General features: G+C 33.2%; 2 protein-coding genes across 3 annotated transcripts; one reads left to right on the top strand and one right to left on the bottom strand.

The window, feature by feature from the left end:
• Positions 1-236: 236 nt before the first annotated feature.
• LOC128192795 (multiple epidermal growth factor-like domains protein 9) lies at positions 237-22,367 on the bottom strand. 2 transcript variants are annotated; one of them, XM_052865765.1, is made up of 7 exons: positions 22,151-22,367; positions 20,941-21,438; positions 20,525-20,710; positions 19,909-20,136; positions 9,345-9,497; positions 8,872-8,991; positions 237-3,510 (listed from the first exon to the last, which is right to left on the bottom strand). In XM_052865765.1, the coding sequence occupies exons 1-7, from the start codon at positions 22,248-22,250 to the stop codon at positions 3,212-3,214; spliced, it is 1,584 nt and encodes a 527-aa protein (XP_052721725.1). In that variant the 5' UTR covers positions 22,251-22,367; the 3' UTR covers positions 237-3,211. The 2 variants fall into 2 exon arrangements, with proteins under 2 accessions (XP_052721725.1, XP_052721726.1); XM_052865766.1 differs by having other exon boundaries at positions 20,953-21,438.
• LOC128192793 (uncharacterized) lies at positions 13,224-18,228 on the top strand. The gene is made up of 3 exons (XM_052865764.1): positions 13,224-13,675; positions 13,773-13,872; positions 14,771-18,228. The coding sequence occupies exons 1-3, from the start codon at positions 13,655-13,657 to the stop codon at positions 17,968-17,970; spliced, it is 3,321 nt and encodes a 1,106-aa protein (XP_052721724.1). The 5' UTR covers positions 13,224-13,654; the 3' UTR covers positions 17,971-18,228.
• Positions 22,368-22,973: the final 606 nt, after the last annotated feature.

Below are 22,973 nucleotides of genomic sequence, written 5' to 3'. Positions count from 1 at the left end.
ACTAGAAATATTAGGTGAATGAGCTCAATTTTAGATATGGTTTCAATAAGGAATGAGTGCAAGTATGTGCTTTAACGAACAGGTTAATACAGGTGTGTTTTACGTCAGCTAAGATAGGCTTGTTCCCATTTTTAATTTTAACATTGTGAATAACAATTCAGTGCTCAAATTCATGCAACAGTGAATTTAAAAGTTCAAGAGTTTTACTCTGCTGAAAGAAGACACAAAATAAAAGACAAATTTGTGTAACATTTAATTAAGCCATATACTGTACAAAATGGTTTCAAATGTAAGACATTTTTAAGTAAGCAGTGATTATCTTCCCTTAGACCTGAACACTATTTTTAGCATCAGTTGGCTTCAACAAACTTTGAACTTTATTATAATAAATGGACTTATCACTAAGCAGTACCCATTTGCTCAATTAATAAAAGAATGTGCATAAAATTAAAATGTAAACCTGGATTTCCTTAAACATTTATTTACAGAAGAACACATGGGAGCTAATGGAAGATAAAATATTGCAAAGGCTGCTTCATATTCAAACAAATTGAACAATTAGTAACATTTCATTTTAAAGTTAAAATCTCCAATTGATAAAAATTAGAACATTCATTTGATGAAAAAAGTGCAAAAATTACATTACATTTGAAGGCCTTGATGTACAATGTAATACATGTGATGATTACATTTCTTTTCCCCTTACCTTAAATATAATGATATGTTCTAAATAATGTAAATAATACATATCAGGTTAATTAAAAAAAATTATAAATGTATAAAATTGCAAAGCTGTTGCAATGACATTGACTAAGTTTAACAGTAAAAATAAACAACAACTACTTGGTACATGTACAGGTAAATATATGACCAACAACAGCTTAGCACACATGACATCTGGGCCTCAGGATCTTGAAACACAATTTCAGATTTTAGTCAAAATTTTAGTCAGTCATAGAATGATTGTTTGTCATAATATGACAATTGAAATTTGTAATTAACAATGTTATTTCAATGCACTTTCAATCGCATTTCAATTTTGTTTTCAATCAAGAGACATTAAGACAGTGTACAATTTTTGACTTAAGTCAAAGATTGCTTCGTGATCCTGGAATCTGATAAAAAAACTGAAAAAAAACCCCAGGATTTAGACTTAAATTGTGTAATAAATCTAAACAAACCAATAAAAACCTAAGATTCAACAACGTATATGGCACCAACCATGCTTATTTGTCTGGGTTTTTTTTTTTAAAATTATCATTGGCAAGAAATATTTATCAATAGTTCATATGGGTAAAAGAAAAATCTAATCAATGATGTCCAAGAAATGACTCTCATATATTAACACCTGATTTACATTTCATCAATATCATATTTTTCAATATTTTTCATTACTTGTTTCTGGTGTAATATTTACAAGAAGAATCGAAATGATAAGAAAATATGGCTATCTGATTAATATGAAATGACAAATCAGAACAACTGTAGCAAATAATATGACAGAATCCAACATCAAAACTTTAGCTAGATTGTAAATATGTTTGCTTCAAAACAACAACATATCTACAAATTCAAAGTGAAAAAATTAACAATTGAAAACTAATAAAGATTGTAAAAAAAATTACATAATTACATGTATAAAATGCAATCACTATAAATGATCATCAATTATATCATTGGTCCCTTAATCAAAAGATGACAGTGATGAAGCACAAGATTGATCCCTGCAGAATAACTGGAGTCTGTTACAACTACTAGCATAATATAATCAATTATAAAACAAAAAATTAAAAAAGGCAATACATGCATGACATTTGCAAGGCACATATACCGGTAGCTACATCAGGGTGTGAAATGTACACTACATAAGAGAGGAAAGTTCTCTATACTGTAAAACACGGTTATTACGAAGTGCCTGGGACGGGCCATTTTGCTTTTTTGTAAGCGTAATTCGTTATATCCGTCAAGTTTACAACATGTAATAAAGTCACAAGGAATGAAAATTGCTTCACTGTAAGCATCAATTCATTTTAAGCTTGTTCACTGTAACCAGGTTTTACTGTATCTCCTACCATGGAGAAAAGAAAAGTACTAGCTGACTCTTTTTTCTGCTTATATTTTATCTATTTATATTATATCCATACAAATTTATTGTAAAGAATTATTCAACCGGCCTTATAGGATGAACATTGATTTAGATTTTTGATTTTAGTCAAATAAGCTAGAGAGAAGTTTTGATTTTCAAATACATGTACAAATAACAAAACAACTGACAGTAAATGATAAAAGGCAAAATTACAGTGACTTTTAAAAGTGAAAAATTGGGTATAACTGAGACAAATTTGAACTTGACTAGATATTTAAATTACAAATCACTAACATTCATTTTGACTAAAAAAATTTTTTCACCAAATAGAGGCTGTATAAAATAAAATTTAATCTATTGGTAATTTCTAGTAGTCAATTATACATTTGATACAATATTTATATCTTTTCTCATATTTTGCATATACATGTAATGGAATCATGCATGTGTTAAAATGTGAACAATCTATCACAGTGTATAATAGCCTTTTCAATCTATTTTCAAATTAATATCAAAATTTCTTAAATACCTGAACAAAATGCCAATGTACCTAAACCAAGCTTCAGTATATGACTTACATGTACAGACAACTGTGTGTAAAATTACAATGGCTACTTGTTTCTCACAGTTCAACAACAACTATATAAACATTTGTGTCAGTTCTGTGTTTTCACATATACATGTAGAAGGAAACTGGAAAAGGCAACATCTATACCCTGTTATACCAATAAAACAGAACAAAAAAAGGCCAATTACATACATTCAAATCAAATTTACTTTTACCTAAAACAGTGACACTTGAATCTGGCATCATAAGCAGTAGCTTAATCTACAAAAACTACTAATAAAAACAAGAAACTCAGATCCTTCAAGAATACCCACAAGGACCAGGCAAATAAAATCATAGCAATAATGCATAGCATTCCATTATAATAATTGAAGATAGATACTACTAGTTCTATAGAGCTACTAAATGTAACAATTTTTTTCTCTTTGCAAATGAAAAAGCCTTTTTGCTTTGCCGTGGCACTTAAGAGAATTCTCATTACGTTGCTGTAACTTTTACGATATCAACGTGTATCAAATAATAAGTATTCAGGCTATAACCTGTGGAATGTGTAAGAATCAAATGTTTTCTCTGAGCTTTGTGTATGGCTGGGAGCCTGATTTTCTGCGCTTTCTCTCTTCCTCTTCCTCTCTAGCTGTAATGGCCACCAGTTCATCCTCAGGCACGCTGCTGAAGCAAATGCCCTCATGGTCGTCCTTGAGTTCCACGGTCCAGAATGGCCGGGCTGTGGGGTACCTCCAGTACCGCTTGTAGATAACCACGCCAATGATGAGACCAATCACCACGATAACAGTCACACAGATCCCTGCTATGGCCCCTGAACCCACCGAAGGCTTGTTCTTCTCTTGCATTTGCTCTGAATTATGCAAGCATGTTTAATTTTAAAACTTGCAATCATAAGCACAAAAATAAGTTAAATCATTTGAAATTACATATACAATGGGAAATACACATTGTAAAGGAGGGACAAATTTATACCGGCTTGGATTTCCAAAAGAGCCAAGTTTTATGGTGTAATACATTATATTTTAGAATGATGTATGAATCTAGATTTTATATATTACTATGACAAAATAGATATACAGCTTGAAGTGAATTTAAAACTAAGTTATAAATCCTGTTAATCACAAACTCTTTGTGAAGTACCAAATCTAACAACTCAAAACAAGACCCAGGGACCACATCACTCATCTGACCAACAATAGCCACTAATCTGATAATTAATACAATATCAATATATAAAATAGTATTCAAAATAACTATAATTTAGAAGAGTTTATCGTTTTAATTAAGACCTTAAGGAATTTCTCAACATATATTCTCATGCTAAAGATTTTTCTCCTTTTGATTATTATGTCAAAGTTCAACCCCCTTTGTGGCCCCATCCTACCCAAGGGATCATGATTTGAACAAACTTTAATCTACCTAAGGAAGCATCCATACAAGTTCAATCCTCTTGAATAAATGGTTTTTAATAAGAATATTTTAGTATAGTATATTTTAGCACTGAATATAAAAATGTTAACAAATGTTCAATTATCTCCCCTTGGAAGAGGGTGCGGCTATGTTGGCCATAAAAAATTAATTCCTTGGTTCTCAAGCCTGCTTTCATCTGATTTAACATTGCATATTAATGCTCACTTTTAGCTGTAAATCAATAAGATGAATTATCTCAAATGGCCTTGCGAGTTCTGATGAAAAAACAAGAGGCCCATGGGCCACATCGCTCACCTGAGGAACAATAGGTATGATAAAGTCAGCTACATGGAGTCATAAAACAAACAATCTGGACAATGTACAATAATACATGTAGATCCTGTATAAATAAAATCCATTTTCCCCCCTTGGAACTCGGATAGCCCTGATTGCTGCCAATATTTACAAGAGCAGACTTTAATCACCGCTCCTGCACATATATAGGGACTACGCAGGCAGGGATGACCGCACACCTACGTAACTCAACAGGTACCAACGTTTATGCAAGCAGGGATGACCGCACACTTGCACCAACAGCTCAACCTAACGCAAGCAGGGAGTGCTGCACACTTGCGCTAGAAAGGCCTGAACACCAGCATGGATGACCATTCATTAGTGCTCCGCCGCTACCACCACCAATACAAGCAGATATGACTGCCCACTTGTATTAATGCAATACAGGGCAGGAATGACCCCACAATTTGTATCGAAGGTTAGAAAACACGTAGATTAGATAGTGCAAGGATGTTCACACACTCAATCTATCCATACCTGTTCAAGTTTAACCCCAAACAGTCACTCATCGAAATGCAATAGACACTGTCCCTATATATGTGCCAACCTAAAATAATTCATAGTATCTAATAATTGGAAATCAAAAATAAACAAAATAATCCGGCCTTACCCAAAACTTCTTATGCAGAACAACTTATATACATTGAATATTTATTATTGTATAAAAATAATCATCACAATAATTGGTTAACAGTGGATGCATTAATTAAAATAATCAAGAATCAATAAATCAAGGGCAATAACTCAATACAGTAATACAAAAAGATTCTAATGAAAAAATAGCTGCCTGCTTCAATTTTATAGTCATATCACATGTTGAGTATTGCAGTTCTCAAAAAGATCCTTTACAATTGTTTATATATGGGATATTTAGCTACATCAAACTCTGAACCTTCTTGTGAGGCCGAAGAATTGTCCTGGAGCCAAAGTTTTAACAATGATAAAGAATCATCTTGCTGATTAGTTTCTGAGAAGAAGATTTTTAAAGATTTACTTTATATATTCCTATGTAAAACTTTAACACCCCCCCCCCCATGTGGCCTCACACTACCCCCAGGGATCATGATTTTCACAACTTTGAATCTACACTACCTGAGGATGCTTCCACAACAGTTTCACCTTTCCTGGCTGATTAGTTTCTGAGAAGAAGATTTTTAAAGATTTACTCTATATATTTCTATGTAAAATTTTAACACCCCCCCAATGTGGCCTCACCCTACCCCCAGGGATCATGATTTTCACAACTTTGAATCTACACTACCTGAGGATGCTTCCACAACAGTTTCATCTTTCCTGCTGATTAGTTTCTGAGAAGAAGATTTTTAAAGATTTACTCTATATATTCCTATGTAAAACTTCGACCCCCAATTGTGCCCCACCCTACCCCCAGGGATCATGATTTTCACAACTTTGAATCTACACTACCTGAGGATGCTTCCACAACAGTTTCACCTTTCCTGGCTGATTAGTTTCTGAGAAGAAGATTTTCAAAGATTTACTCTATATATTTCTATGTAAAATTTTAACACCCCCCCCCCCCCATGTGGTCTCACCCTACCCCCAGGGATCATGATTTTCACAACTTTGAATCTACACTACCTGAGAATGCTTCCACACAAGTTTCAGCTTTCCTGGCTGTTTAGTTTCTGAGCAGATGATTTTTAAAGATTTACTCTATATATTCCTATGTAAAACTTCGACCCCCCCATTGTGGCCCCACCCTACCCCGGGGGTCATGAATTTCACAACTTTGAATCTACACTACCTGAGAATGCTTCCACACAAGTTTCAGCTTTCCTGGCTGTTTAGTTTCTGAGCAGATGATTTTTAAAGATTTACTCTATATATTCCTATGTAAAACTTCGACCCCCCCATTGTGGCCCCACCCTACCCCGGGGGTCATGAATTTCACAACTTTGAATCTACACTACCTGAGAATGCTTCCACACAAGTTTCAGCTTTCCTGGCTGTTTAGTTTGTGAGAAGAAGATTTTTAAAGATTTACTCTATATATTCCTATGTAAAACTTCGACCCCCCATTGTGGCCCCACCCTACCCCCGGGGGTCATGAATTTCACAACTTTGAATCTACACTACCAGAGGATGCTACCACACAAGACACAAGTTTTAGCTTTCCTGGCTGTTTAGTTTCTGAGAAGAAGATTTTTAAAGATTTACTCTATATATTCCTATGTAAAACTTCGACCCCCCATTGTGGCCCCACCCTACCCCCGGGGGTCATGAATTTCACAACTTTGAATCTACACTACCTGAGGATGCTTCCACACAAGTTTCAGCTTTCCTGGCTGTTTAGTTTCTGAGAAGAAGATTTTTAAAGATTTACTCTATACATTCCTATGTAAAACTTCGACCCCCCATTGTGGCCCCACCCTACCCCCGGGGGTCATGAATTTCACAACTTTGAATCTACACTACCTGAGGATGCTACCACACAAGACACAAGTTTTAGCTTTCCTGGCTGTTTAGTTTCTGAGAAGAAGATTTTTAAAGATTTACTCTATATATTCCTATGTAAAACTTCGACCCCCATTGTGGCCCCACCCTACCCCCGGGGGTCATGAATTTCACAACTTTGAATCTACACTACCTGAGGATGCTTCCACACAAGTTTCAGCTTTCCTGGCTGTTTAGTTTCTGAGCAGATGATTTTTAAAGATTTACTCTATACATTCCTATGTAAAACTTCGACCCCCCATTGTGGCCCCACCCTACCCCGGGGGTCATGAATTTCACAACTTTGAATCTACACTACCTGAGGATGCTTACACACAAGTTTCAGCTTTCCTGGCTGTTTAGTTTCTGAGAAGAAGATTTTTAAAGATTTACTCTATATATTCCTATGTAAAACTTCGACCCCCCATTGTGGCCCCACCCTACCCCGGGGGTCATGAATTTCACAACTTTGAATCTACACTACCTGAGAATGCTTCCACACAAGTTTCAGCTTTCCTGGCTGTTTAGTTTCTGAGAAGAAGATTTTTAAAGATTTACTCTATATATTCCTATGTAAAACTTCGACCCCCAATTGTGGCCCCACCCTACCCCGGGGGTCATGAATTTCACAACTTTGAATCTACACTACCTGAGAATGCTTCCACACAAGTTTCAGCTTTCCTGGCTGTTTAGTTTCTGAGAAGAAGATTTTTAAAGATTTACTCTATATATTCCTATGTAAAACTTCGACCCCCCATTGTGGCCCCACCCTACCCCCGGGGGTCATGAATTTCACAACTTTGAATCTACAATACCTGAGGATGCTTCCACACAAGTTTCAGCTTTCCTGGCTGTTTAGTTTGTGAGAAGAAGATTTTTAAAGATTTACTCTATATATTCCTATGTAAAACTTCGACCTGAGGATGCTTCCACACAAGTTTCAGCTTTCCTGGCTTTCTGGTTCTTGAGAAGAAGATTTTTGAAAATTTCTCGAAATTTTTCATTAATTTCTAATTATCTCCCCTTGAAAACAGGTGTGGCCCTTAATTTTCACAACTTTGAATCCCCTTTGCCTAAGGATGATTTGTGCCAAGTTTGGTTGAAATTGGCCTAGTAGTTCTTGAGAAGATGTTGAAAATGTGAAAAGTTTACGGATTGACAGACGGACGGACAGACGACAGACAAAATGTGATCAGAATAGCTCACTTGAGCTTTCAGCTCAGGTGAGCTAAAAACTGATATAGGAGATTAAATTTTAACAAATTGCAAATGGCTGCCTAATCTAGTAACTAGACCCTTTGCTAAAGTTATGACCAAAACAGCAATGATTTTATAGTAGATTTGAACAAGAGCAAGGTTTAACTTCAAATGCATATAGGAGGGGAGTCCTGAGCTTTTATTATTCTTGACATTAAATACAGGTAATGCTTAAACACAGAGCTCTTTCAAACCTAAGAGTGTTGAAGTTGTAGAACATGATGATTTTGGTTTTTTTCACTTAGTTTGAGATCTAAATCTAAGACAGCCACATTCGATGTAAGGTAACTATTCATGTGCTTCTTTATTATGATAAAAACAGTCACTGTAACTTGTGAAAATAAAATAAAAAACTCTTGCATCCTTTTTTTATGAAATAAAAAGAAAAAGCACTGCCTTGCCACATCTGTTTTAGAATTGGCACGAGAACCAAGTAATCAATTTTTTACGGCCTTATCTAACCACCTTATATTTCCCTAACTCAAAAAGTTTCATGCTAAGTTTGGTTAAATCTGGAGAAGACGATGAAAATGTGAAAAGTTTGGGATGCTGACAACAATGACAAAAACAACAACAAAACAGACAACTAACAAATTTTGATCATAAAAGCTCACTAAAGCCTTAGCTCTGCTGAGCTAAAAGGTCTTGATGATATCACATTTCATTTCTCTAGTAGAAAGAGGGTGTAGCTCTTCTGTTTACTGCTTCAAATGATACAGAATATGTATAAACTTACTGGCAGTATCTGCATGTACACAACTGGTGAGATGGCCAGTCTTCCTAATATTCACATATCCATGTGCACATCGATTGCAGTTAAACCCTGCTGTGTTGTGCCCACATCCAATGCATTCTCCTGTTTAAAAAAAATAATACATGCTTGTAATGATCAATTGGCTCTAAACTATAAACTGTACATTTCTTCTCTTTTTTTTCAAAACAATCTTGACAAATAAACCAAAATATTTCTGAATTTGAAAAAAAGAATAAAATAATTAACACGTAAATATGAGAATATTTGGAACATAGGTAATATCAAGTTTTTTAAGTATTGTAAAACTGATTTTTATGACACATATGATTATAAACTTTATTCACCAAATACCAAATATTGTGATCTTGGAACTCCTCATATTTTCCAAATATGAAAGAATTGGATACCTGGAAAATAGTATGTAAATTCTTTTCAAATTAATAATTAAAGTGAACCTGTGATGTCTTGACAGAAATCTGTGTTTCCGTGACAGTTGCACCTGGTACAATAAGAACTACCCCCTGGTCTGTAGTAGCCCTTGGCACAGGTCTGGCACAGATTCCCTCCATAGGCCTCGTTACAGGTATCACAAAACAGGTAGCCCTCCCCTAAAACACAAACAAATCAGGTTAGCTTCATTGCTTGGATGAAATATGGAGATATGTATCCTGATGCTTTTGCTATATCAAGTAAGAATGTGTATCTTAATCTACTAATTGACTAAAATTACACCAATGCGATCACACGCAGACTCACATCAATCTTTGTATGTATTTGTATAACAATTCTCACAACTGGAACAACTTCTTTTCAATAATGTGATATCCGATTTGGGTCCCCCTACCCTGGGGATCATGATTGTAAAAAATGAAATCTACACCACCTGAGGATGTTTTGCCACAAGTCTCAGTTTTCTTGCCAGTTGGTTTCGGAGAAAATTATTTAAGATTTTTCCTGTAGTTAAATTTATGTAAAATTCAAACCAAATGAAGCTCTGCCCTACCACTGAAGATCATGATTAGAACAAACTTGGACCTACACTACCATTGGATATTTCCATACAATTTTCACTTTTTTTGGTAAAAAGTCGTTTTTTAAAAAGTCAACAAATACTAGCATTCAATAATTCTAAATTACTGTAGAAGTTCATATTTTCGTTGGATCAAAATTTCGTTGTTTTTTAGCCAAATAAAATTCCATCGGCATTTAATTTCATCATATCGTATCTCTTTGTATTCATTTATACTTTGGTTAAAAGTTCGTCATGGATTTAATTACCAATCAAAATAATGAAATCAAATCCTCAACGAATATTTCTGCTTTTACAGTATCTCTCCTTGAATGAGGGTGTGGCCATTTTTATTTTAATTTCCCTTTACCTAGGGATTTATTGCCGAGTTTGGCCTAGTGGTTCTGGAGATGAAGCAAAACTGTTAAAAAGAGCTAGAGCCACGAAGCATCAAAAAATGCGCCAATCATTAAAAATTACCATATTTTGGTCAAATATAGGGTAGGATCTGAGCTTTTCATAACTCTTTTTATTTTTTCGATATCTATCATACTTTTTTATAAACGGAGTTTACAATATGGCATTGTTTTGATGAAAAATGTAGAACAGACGTCATTTTTGTTACGTAACGTCATGAAATGATAAAACTACGTATGACTTGAATCTAATAAAATAAACGAAAAAACATAAATAAAATTATCATGTAGACATAATAATAAATTTATGAACATAAATTTATTGATGAAAATAGCATGAAAAGCTTATTTACAATATAGTTTAAAACATATTACAGGGACCAGTGCTGAAGGTCAATATAACGGCGGTACATTTATATATGTCAGTGTCTTAAAAGTTCTTTTTTGTGCAATTTGAAACTGCATGAAGTAATGCTGATGATGCGCAATGTATAACTGAGGATTAATCATTGAATTCTACCAAAGTAATCACAAATTATTAAAAATAAATATATAAATATGTCAGAGATACGGTAATTTAATTTAATAGAGATATATGTAATCTCGAATTTTGATGCATTACTGTAACAGTCTGTGTACATTATTCTACATGATTATTTTACTTGTTTCAAGGCTTCGATATTTTCACCCAATCCTGGCGCTTTACAGCAGTTAGATGCTAGGGTTCAGTTCTTTGAAATGTTTAATTTTCCAAGTTTCCCGTGGGCTCACCGTGCGTTCATGTGCGCTCTCCGCTCCGCTCCGTTCCCGCTCATCGTGCACAAATTGCCCACCGTGCGTTCACAAAGATTTCGCCTTGCATGCGCTCACTGCGTTCGTTCAGTGTTCACTTATTATTTAGTCAGATAATATTATATTTAGGCTTATAACAATACAAACATGTAGTTTATTGTTATTATTTCCTGATTACCAACGAAACACAATGTAACAATACCGCCCGGGGCACTCCGAATAAATCGTTCATCTTGCTTTCACATACAGTACATATATCGTTCAACGTTCACTTTGCGCTCTGCGTTCGCTCTCAGTTCACCGTTCATAAGCGCTATCCAAATTCGGCTCAGCGTGCACTCGCCGTTCGTTTAGAGCACAATCACTGTGCGCTCACCGTTCACGAACTGTTCAAGTGAAAAATAAAAACCTTTTAGCGACTCTGTTTATGTAATGGATGTACTAGTATGCCGAAAGCAGTTCTGTATGAAATAATATAAAACAGTTTCGCGGCCCGTTATAGGGCCGAGAACAGTGATATTTTTTCGTACAGAAGTGTTTGAGGCATATATAGCCTAGAATATCATTGTTGATTCTTGAGACAGCCTGATTTTAAAGAATAACAGTGTTGTAACCACTTATAATGATCTGATATCAAGAAGCTCTCTAATATATCGGACTGTCACAAGTAAAATTTTTGACTGCTGGAACAAAGGAATGACATTACAGCAGTGTTTTAATTTTTATCAATTAAATGAAAAAAGAATATCGATTTCTTTAAAAATATTCTTATGAGTTAATTATTCCTTATAAATGCCATAATGTCTATTCATTTCCATTTCATTTTTTCTAGTGATATGCATGTCCTTTGAGAATTGTTGCAAGTGATAAGCTATCCGTAAATGTCTTGAGAATTAAGATCATATTTCAGAGAGAGAGAGAAAGAGAGAGAGAGAGGAGAGAGAGGAGAGAGAGAGAGAGAGAGAGAGAGAGAGAGAGAGAGAGAATGTGGGTTTACTATTTCGGAGCGAAGATAGGTTAAAATGAACATTTTTATTTAAAACATCAAGCAGTAGCACATAAATAATGTTGTAAAATTGTCTTGAAAAGTCGAGTTCATAGCAAGCCTGTAGAATTTGTGTTGTCATATCTATAGATTTGTAGTGAACTCGGCCGTAAATCGATTTTTTCAGAGGGTAGGGAAGGGGGGGGGGGGGTTGAATGGAAACAAATACTGTTTTAAATCTCTCTGTACTCATCGTTGTTTTTTTTTTAAAGAAAGGGCCCGGCAATCTGATTTTTTTCTATATTCCATACAAGAAAAACTTTAATTAGATTTAATACGCATAAAATAATCAAAGATGATTTCAATCGAGAATTTTATAGGCAAAAGTAAGTCACCGATGTACACATATTTAGGGTGAATTTTTATTTTATTGGACAAATTATCAACAAAGACATCGCAATTAGGATTAGACTTCTATATAAAGCACATGCTCATGCTGTATTCTAAGCTGTGTATACCAAAAGCCGTCTTCATCGAAATGGACACAATCGATCTTTTAAGAAAGGAGTGTAACTGCATGTAACGGTTCACCGGAAATACATCGACCACGCGACAAATCAACACTGATCAACAGGTGGCTGATAAAGAAAAGACGTATGCATTTGCAAAAATTTTTTATGCAAGGGACGATTGGCTTAATATTCAATTACAGCTGTACTTAGGAATTAAATAATCAAGTTTTTTGACGGAATAAATTAAGTTTATCATATATGTACATGTTTTCATGTGATGTCGACTGTCTTTCTCCCGCGGTATTCAGGAACACGTACTTGTGTGAAAAAAATCCCTTGCATCTTTCCTTTCGTTTAATGCATTTCACCGTTTGACAAAAAACCCACAACTAGCTACGTATACATGCTATCGCTTATTCTACATAAAGGTACAGGAATATATATTTACTTACGTACGTACAAAGTTAACTTTGCCAATTAATTTTTTTTCTGTTTATAGCAATGTTCATGTATCTCATATTCTACTGCAATTGAATAATACCGTGGTACATAGAAATAATGCTTTTTAAAAATGCATACTTTACTGGTCAATTCTATTGGCAAAATACTGAAAGAACTCAAGATAGGGGGTTCAGTTTACCTGGCGTGACGTCGTAATTTTCGGCTCAGTCGGAGTAAAATTGACGATTTTGAACTCGCTTTAACTTTTTCTTTCACTTTTATAAAGTCTGAATTTTTTCATAAATGCAACGTAAATAAGTTGCTCTTTTAAATGGTACTAATTTTTAAACGTCATCTTTTATATCTAGTTATATTTCCCCGTAGTCAAAAATGCTCGGTTTTTCGTCTTTAGCATTTGTAATACAACTTGGATGCTAGTTTTGCTCGATTTTTGCACAAGTCGCGCAGTTTGATTGGATTTCCGCAAGCTATACGTAATGACAGCTAATATATCAGCCAATCAGGGAAGAGGTTACAAACTGCAGATTGAATATAGACTGGAATTCCCCCTCTCTGATGTAAACACGAAGGCCCAAAGACACTGCGTTGTATGTTTCGTGAATTCCATATGGTAAGCGACGTTTCAATGAAAAGAATTCACACAGAATCTTAAATCTTATGATTTCCCCCGTAAGAATGTCTATTTAGTTTCCTGCTATTATTATCAGGCCGCCGCGGAATCCCCAGTGAAACATGACCTTGATAACCTTACCGACGTCAACATCGGCGACATGGCAGAAGCGAACGTTATAACAGACATCAGAATAGGCAAGTCTTCACGTGCATTTTTAAACGCTGTATTGATATAAATGTTTCAAATTTATTGAGTAAAATTGTTATTAGTATATTGCTAATCTAAGATAACTTAAAAGTTTTACTGTGCAATTCGAATTTTCTCATCGTCATGCCTATATTTATACATCATACTCATAGTGTAGAGTTTCTTCCGAATTCCGTGGTATAAAAACAAAGGTTTTTTTAAACTAATATTTTATTATGAAACATTTTTGAATTGCAAGACTACTCGGAATTCCAAATTAATACTTTCAAAATTAAAAAGCTAAAAGTTTTTACTCACCTATAGAAATTAATTGTAAAATCACATTATTTACAATTATCATATACCAAAAGAATTTTTGATTTTGTCACTCTTATAAAACTGTAAATGAATATTTGCAATTAAGCTCCAAAATTATATAGAGTACAATAATTCTTATTTTATTTACATAATGTATCTTTGATATATTATAGTTTGATTTCATTAGCACAGATATGTACATGTACCTATATGTATACACATGTATGTATATTAATTATATATGTACATGTATCTTACTGTGTAGTGTGGTTGTATACCAACATGTTTGGTGAACCAATAATTTATAGTAAAGATACTTTGCTGCACCATATTTATTATATTTTCAGAAGTGTGTGCTGGTCATCCATCCTCATGAATGTCACTGCTGGTCGGTGTGAAAACTAAAAGATATTCCTTAAAATCTGTTTTTGATATTTGCTGGCAAATATCAAGCAATCAAACTGTGTTAACTGCTGGACAGTGAACTGGTCAATTAAAAAAATATATGATGTCAAAAAATAATTTGGCAATGGTTTATTAAAAAATAAAAATTTCTATTTTATTTTTATTTTTGGTATCAAATTTTAGATTTGGAAAAAAAATGCCCAACAAATGGAGATATCATCAAATGTCTTGATGGAGAGAGAAGCTTTCCTGAAAACCTTGAATTTCTTAAAACTAAATACCCAACCTCAAAGTGGGAAAATTGCTCTGTGCGTGTTTTTCGCACAAAGATATTTAGATTAAAGAAAAAAATCAAGGATCTAAAGAAAAACAAAATTGCAGAAGGCTTATCAGAACTGCTCAGCCAAGAATTTGAATTTCCTGTTCCAAACATTGAGCTTCCAGTATTTGATGACAACATCAAAACTCAGAAGCTGAATTATCTTGTCAACAAAACAAAAGATGTTGTGTTTGAAAACCGCCAGCTAAAGAGAGAGCTTGTTGATGAACAAGAACAACTGAGCAATTTGAATTTACAAATATTTCATTATGAAAAAAAAATTGATTTGTTATTGAGAGTGTTAGATTCTTGTACATTGAAACATCAAGAAACATTGTCAAAAACTAAAGATTTGAAAGTGTTAGAGAGAGAGTGTAAGCACTGGGAAAAAAAGTATGATGACTTGTCAAAAAAGCTAGATAAATCTTTAGAACATTTTGAACTTTTAAAAGAAAAAGTTAGAAAACTTGATGCCAGAAATTCAAACAAGAAGTTGAAACGTAGAGATCAGAGAATAGAAAATCAGAGAATTGAACTGGATAATAAGAATGAAGTGTTAAGAGAGAAAGAGAAAGAAATGCAAGAATTGAGAGAAGAGAGTGAAAGAAAGAATGCACAAGTAGAGAACCTCAAAAAAGAAAAGAGAAATCTGCTGGTTAAGATTTGTAGATTAAACAAAAAAAGGGAAAATGAATTTGACAATTTTATTTCTGAAAATGTTGAACAAATTATGAAACTGAGACAGGAAATCAAAATTAAAGAGGAAAAGATAATAGAGCTTGAAGAAATCAACAATGTTCTATTAAATGAGTCTAATATAACTTCTTTCTGTGATGGGAAGTACACAAATGAAATTCGTGAAACAATAATGACACTAACAACTGAGTGTGGTGTTAGTTGCAAAAAAGTAAATCAAGTAATTCAAACCGTCTTAAAAAATATTACAGGCAAAACATTGTCGAGACTTCCAAGTGCTGGTGTTAGGTCTAGGTTGCTTATTGAAGCAAAACGTATTGCCCAGTGTCAGGTTGTAGATGCCATGGTTAATTCATGTGACATAGGTGATATGAAAGGTAACTGTCTGCATCAGGATGGAACTTCAAAGTTCCATAAACAATTTCAGTCATTTCAATTGACCACACCTGAACATAGGTCTTACTCAATTGGAATGACTGAAATTGGCAGTGCAGATGCTGATAGTCTGATGAAAGCTTTTCAAGCAAATATTTCTGAATTGTCAAACTGCTTACATAATGAAGACAAATCTTTCTCTAAACTTGTAGCAACTATTATTTCAACAATGTCAGACCAGGGTGCAACAAACCCAGTTTTTAATAGACAGTTAGAGGAATTGCGGCAAAGTCTTCTTCCTGATGTTCTAAAGAATTGGGATGAAATGCCAGAAATTAACAGAAAAGAAATGGGGAGGGTGGCATCATTTTTTTGCAAAATGCATGTATTTGTAAACATGGCAAGTGAAGTTGACAAGTGTTTAAGTGTTTTTGAAAACAATGTTTGTTCAGGAAAGAATCCTTACAGTTTTGATTGGAAGGAAAGTGGTGCCTCAAGACTGACTAGAACAGTTAGCAAGGCATTAACAATGCATGGCTGTGAAAAGTCAGGAGTGGGGTCCCACTTCTCCACCCACTTGAAAGAAAAAGGTGTAAAAAATAAACTTATAACCTTTAGAGGACATAGGTATAACCATCTTTTTTATGCAGCTGGGGCTACATATCACCATTTAGCAGATATCAAAACATTTCTTGACAGTTGGTCAGATCCTAATGAATTGTTGAAAAGCATTTCTTTTGATGTGAATGAAAAAGTTTACACTAGCAGTCTTAGAGCTTTAGGTATCATAGACAAAATAATTACAGGTCCCTTCTGGAGGGTTATTGAGAAAACAGAAAATATTTTGGATTTGAACCCTGTGCTTCTCAACATGAAGTTGAACTTACAAGACTTGTCACAAGATGCATCACCTCTTCTTGAAGGCCATTTAATTTTTCCAGAGGAGAGTGTGCATAAAGATGAGGTGTATGATTCTCTCTTTGAGAACACAGATGATGCAGTATTTGAAACATATACTCAAATGGCTTTAGAATTGGCTTTAGGTGGCATGTTGTTGATACTTGAGAGGCAAGCAAAAGATCAACTTCCTGGTGGAATATATTATGAACCATCTGAAACTGATCAATTGAGAGCCGCTGCAGTACCAACAACAAACACATGTTCTGAAAGAGATTTTGCCCAACTAGATGTTTTAATGAGACTTAAACCATCAGCTTCTACAACTGCATATGAGTCTGTAATTATGGGGACTAACAATAAAACATCTACTTGGTTAAATTCTCTTTCAAATAGTGAAAAAAACTCCATTATTAATGATGCAAGAAAATCTGCACCTGAAATAATGGAGTTAATAAAAAAAAGACAAAGGTCTTTGTATGAAACAAAACTTGAAATTTTAAGAGCTAAACAAGAAAAAAGAGTCATGCAAGAAAATAAAATGTACAACCAAAAGGTAAAGCTAACAAATAAATTGACAGATGTTGGTGGTTTATGGCAGAAAAGAGATGACATCCAGTCTTACAAATTAAAGGTGTCTCAAGAATCTAACAAAGACCAGCTGTTAAGAGATGCATTAGTTGCACAATTGCAGTTTAGAAAAAATATTCTTTCAAGCAAAGGCCCTAAAAATATTTTTCAACAAAGCAGTAAAGGCGTTGTGTATTCTATTGAAGATCTAGAACATAATCTGGTAAAAGTTATGCAAATTAATGAACATTTGGAAGAGGTGTCTGAAAATTCTAAACTCTCTTACCATCCTTTAAGTCAGGTTGAACAAAAATTTAATGAATCAAAAACAAATTTAGCTGAGAGACTAAAAGAAAATAGGAGAAAAATAACAATCAAACAACAATCACTTCTTCTTCCAAGTTTTATTGAGTCTCCTTCCAAATTAGTTGGAAAGAAAATTCTTCATAAATTAAAAGATCAAACTTCAAATGAAGTTTGTTGGTTTGTGTGTAAAAAGATTGAATGGAAGGATGACAAAGTATGAATGCTTGTATGAAGGTGATATGGAAGCATGTGAATTCCCATTGTTAATTGATTTCCAAAAAGGTGAAATAATAATTCAAGATTAGACACACTGTATAACATAATACATGTACATGTACTTTGCTTGCATGTAATATATCTAAGGCCCTAATATGTAATGTATCTAAATTATTAAATATATATACAAGACTAAGATACTTGTTGGATTTTTTGTTTTGGTCATTATATTAGTTTCTAATAATATGTCACTTAAAATTTACACATACATAGTTATAATTGATATATACATGTATTATTAGCAATTGATGGTAATTACTTTTATAATTAAAGTTAATTAATAACAAAAATTTATCTTAAGCATCAATATTTAAAACTAATAAATTACTTAACATATTTTATAGGAAATTTTAACTACTTGCGGGAATTATATTTAGATAAATCTTCATAATTTGTGTATAACTTACCTGATGACCATATTTGGAAATATGCAAATTTCCGCCATTTTGGCGGCCATTTTGAAATTATGCAAATTATGATGCAATTAAAATACAGCTTGAAATATGACAATTTTAAAAATATACAGTTTGCTAAGACTTTAAACAAGATTTATATTTAATTTTGAAATTTAAATAGCAAAAATGCAAAAAAATTACAATTTTGGTGCCATTTTTTCCTACACATTGCATAATATAAATCATTACAAAAAGCCGTACAATACTCAACTTTAAAATCTTATATCTTTGCTTCTAGATGGAATATTTCAATGAAATAAAGTTTTTTGGTTTTGTTAAAGATTCCTCTTTCAATATAATTAAACATGAATCGAAAGTAAATAGCTGGAGATTTCACATGAACCCCCTACTCAAGATTCCATGTACAGATTCAACTGACGTCGCAAACGTCAAACTATGACGTCATTGATGATGCACGATGTAAGCATGAATACACAGTATAAAATTACTTGATAAAACATGTTAAAGTTCAGATTATATGCATTTCTTCCTCAAATATTTAATAAAATGATGATTTTGTAAATAATCACAAATAATTCTTTATCATCATTAATTTAATTCTGCTATTTCAATACAAAGGAAGCAAATAATTACCCTAAAATAGAGTGGTCAGTGTTATTTTCTGTTATTAAAATTTTCAAAATTTGTAAAATACACATTGGCCACACTTGAGTGCCTCTACGAAATTTTGCAGGCGGAAGCATTTATGCAATATCTCTCAGTTTTAAAAGTTTCAAAGAGGTACTCAAGTGTGGCCACATTCAAATTTGGGAAATACTGCAGTAAAATCTACAATTTTCAGTTATTTTTAACGATCATAGTATGCTTGATGATGCGCATGTGCTAAACGGTGGGGCCGAAGTGAAAAAAATTCATATGCATAGAAGCAGAATATTGTGCCCTACATTATAAGTAATTACAATTTGTATTGTTTCAAACTTGAGTTTTGTGAAAATTTTAAGGCACATTTTGATGCTTCGTGGCTCTAGCTCTTTACAAACCAACAATCAGACTGATTTATAGAGAGAAAAACGTTGGACAAAGTGATCAGAAAAACTCACTTGAGCTTTCAACTCAAGTGAGCTACAAACAAGGAATGAACAGCAACCCATATCCATATGTATTAAATAAGGCAACAATACATGTATTTATACAGTGTGTAAAGTATGAACCAGATCAGGGTTAAATCAATATAATATATACATAATACCCTGTAGCATAGCAATAAAATCTATCAAAAATTAATATTGCTTGGAATATATTTGAATTTCATATCATAAGGATAACAGACCTAATTGTTAAAGAGGGTTTTGTTTATCCAATTCTTGCTCCAACACAAGCATTTTAAAAATATACATGATAATATATACATGTACATAGATGGATATTTTTTCAAAAAAATGTTGCATAATTATGTGTATACTTACGAAAATGACAATAGCCATTTGATTTCTTGATATCACATGGACATTTGTTACAAGGCATATTTGGTCCTAATCTGTAGTACCCAGGGCGACAGATGTGACAGTACATGCCGGAGTACCCCTCCTGACACTGGCACAGCTTCAGACTCATTGACCCAAAGAAATGAGTTCTGCAACCTGGATGATCAGGATCATCATTTACTGTACCCATCTTGTCGCAGTGACAGTCATCTTATAAAAAATGGCATAAAAATATTCATTAATAATTATACAATTTACAAAATGTATATACATATTCCTTATAAAAGTTATATAAACATAAGTACATGTATTAATACAATTTTATAATACACGTATCATTGTAAAGTAACGTCATCTCATATCTTAGTTGCATTTTTAACTTGCAATATTCTTCATGAATAATTTATTATAAATATATGTGGTAGCTATAAAAGTAAAAAATTATTAAGTGCTATGAATTGACCAAACCAATATGGTTAGGAATAAACACTGATACAACTTCACTAATGCAGGACTACAGCACGAGATTTGACAATCCCAAACTAGATATGGCTAAAGAAACCTCCAACCTTCACTGCGCTGTAAAGGCCCACCTCACCTTTATGGTCTCCAGGGGGTATCAATGAGAAGTTTCTGTTTGTCTCAATCTCCAAATATTCACTGCGGAGTGTTGTAAAAGAGTAGTACATGACCTCTACACATATGCTATAGTTTGTCTGGGCTTTTAGGCCCTTGATGTGGTAGTCTAATTTAGATGGTTCCACAGTGTCATTCCAAACTTCACCTTTCAATAAAGAATCAGTAATCAGAATGAAAGCATAATTTTGCAGGGTCCTTTTAGTTCAATATACATGTAACAGCATCACTGAGCTACTGAAGGCAAAGAATCAATATCTATGTAAAATTTTCTGGGATTTTAAAATCTAACAGCTATTTTTGAGCCATATAGAAACTTTATGAAATCATAACAAAATTTTGCATAAAATAAGGAATCTAGAGTAAATGATTCCTTACCAAGAGTCTCACCATTTTCCATTTCTTGCCAGATAATGGTGTACAAGAGAATCCCTGCATGTTCCCTTGGAACTGTTTTTTTCTTAAACCATTCAGGTAATTCAGATACATTTTTGCTCTTGTAGTGTTTTGAAATTTTAGCCAACTGCTCTGGAGTTAAATTTTCTTGAATAATATGTTCCTCTAAAGTCTTATTCATTTGAGGAGCTAGGTCGGGGGAATTCTGGGCATCTAAATTTTCAGAACTGAAACCTGAGAGAGAGAAGAATTTAAATGCCCAGTTCATGTCTTTCTCTGCTATACTCTGTTTTTCAAGCCAGGTTCCTGAGTCAGAAAAATGTACATTATCTGTAGAGCTGATCTTGTACTCGTCAGACCCAGAAAGGTTTACTGGCTTATGAGTTGGGTAATTTTGGGGAGGGCTCCAATAGAAATATATGTCCCCATCTCCTACATACACTGTAGATAAATTACCGGGTGGTTGAAGTACTACATGACCTGAAATATAAAAGGAGACAAAATACAGTTAATGTCTGGTGAATTTTTACTACTGGATTTGATAATTAAGAACGTTTTACTAAATATAAACTTGTATTGCAACTGGGTTTTAAGTGGAAAACATGTTCTCTTAACAAAGACTTACAAAACTTCTATTTTACTTGTACATGTAGCTAAAGGCATTGAATTACAGTAAACATGCTAAAGTTATGTTTACTTACAACTTGCAGTCTTACACACAACCATCAGATACATATATATATATATATATATATATATATATATATATATATATATATATATATATATATATATATATATATATATATATATATATATATATTTATATTTATATATATTATAAAACACAACAGACAATATGATTTATAGGGTTATAGAGTATTATAAAATTTCTTGTCCACCAAGTGTTGCTTTTTATCTGTTTTCATTCAGATTTACAATAATTTTTGCAAAAACAATTTTGTTGGTACTCTGTATCAATTGTAAACTCCATCACAATTCCTGCACCCATTTGATTTATTCTAATTATTGGTCCCAATTCTAGTTCTCAATATATTTAGAGGATTAGTTTACTACTTGTTTTAGATTGATTTGTATTAGCACTTTCTATATAAATTAAATTTTTCTAGATATGTGAGTCAAATAATCCAGATGTTCTCCTGATCACATTTTCATAATAAATTCGACTCACCTGGACTTTCTATATCTTTCTCTCTGTCTGGTAAACAACGACACGGAGACCAGATCAAAAGAACGGAAAATATAAGCTGGTATAAGATCAAATCACTCATTTCTTCTGATTATCCCTACATTCTTAGAATAGTATCCACAGTTCTATACGTTTTAACGTATCATATCTTGGTATTTACAGGTATATAACATTTTTTTCTGCCTCAGGTAATATTACTTTTTCGGACTTACTACAATAAAGAGTTCTTCAAAAGGGAATTAACTCTTGTCAATCTCGTAAGTTTGTAAAATTAGTTTATACACATTTAACATAAATATGGTCAATTTTTATAACAACAGCAAATAAGAGTGTATATTTTCTGCACAGCACATGTAATATCTTATTCTTAATTATCTCACTGTTTACTACACAATACTATAGTATTATTGTGGAGAAACAACATCGTTAGAAAACAAAACCAAATCGGTTGTCCAAAAAGTTCGTGGACAATAACGTTTTTGTATTTTGAATGGGTTTCTATATATATATATATTATATCTTAATCTTTGTTATGAAATTTCTAATCAATTTAAAGCGATTTTGAATGTTTTCCATAGAAATAAACTAAAATTTTAATGTATTATTAAAAGAGTAGCGGAAAGTACTCATGGCCCAGCGTAAGAAATGTCCAAACTTTGTCATTGAGTTTTTAAATATGAATATTTACTGGGTTTTTTTTTTTAAACATTTTAAAACTTCATAATCTTGTACGTCATTTTCATACATCATTTGAAGCTATTTTCAAACTGGCAGGTTAACCCTCGCGGGTTAACCTGCTTGTGAG

This window comes from Crassostrea angulata, chromosome 7 (assembly GCF_025612915.1).
Source record: "Crassostrea angulata isolate pt1a10 chromosome 7, ASM2561291v2, whole genome shotgun sequence".
NCBI classification, from domain to species: domain Eukaryota; kingdom Metazoa; phylum Mollusca; class Bivalvia; order Ostreida; family Ostreidae; genus Magallana; species Magallana angulata.
Note: the sequence above shows the minus strand (reverse complement) of the source record. Positions and strands in the feature narration are given on the sequence as shown.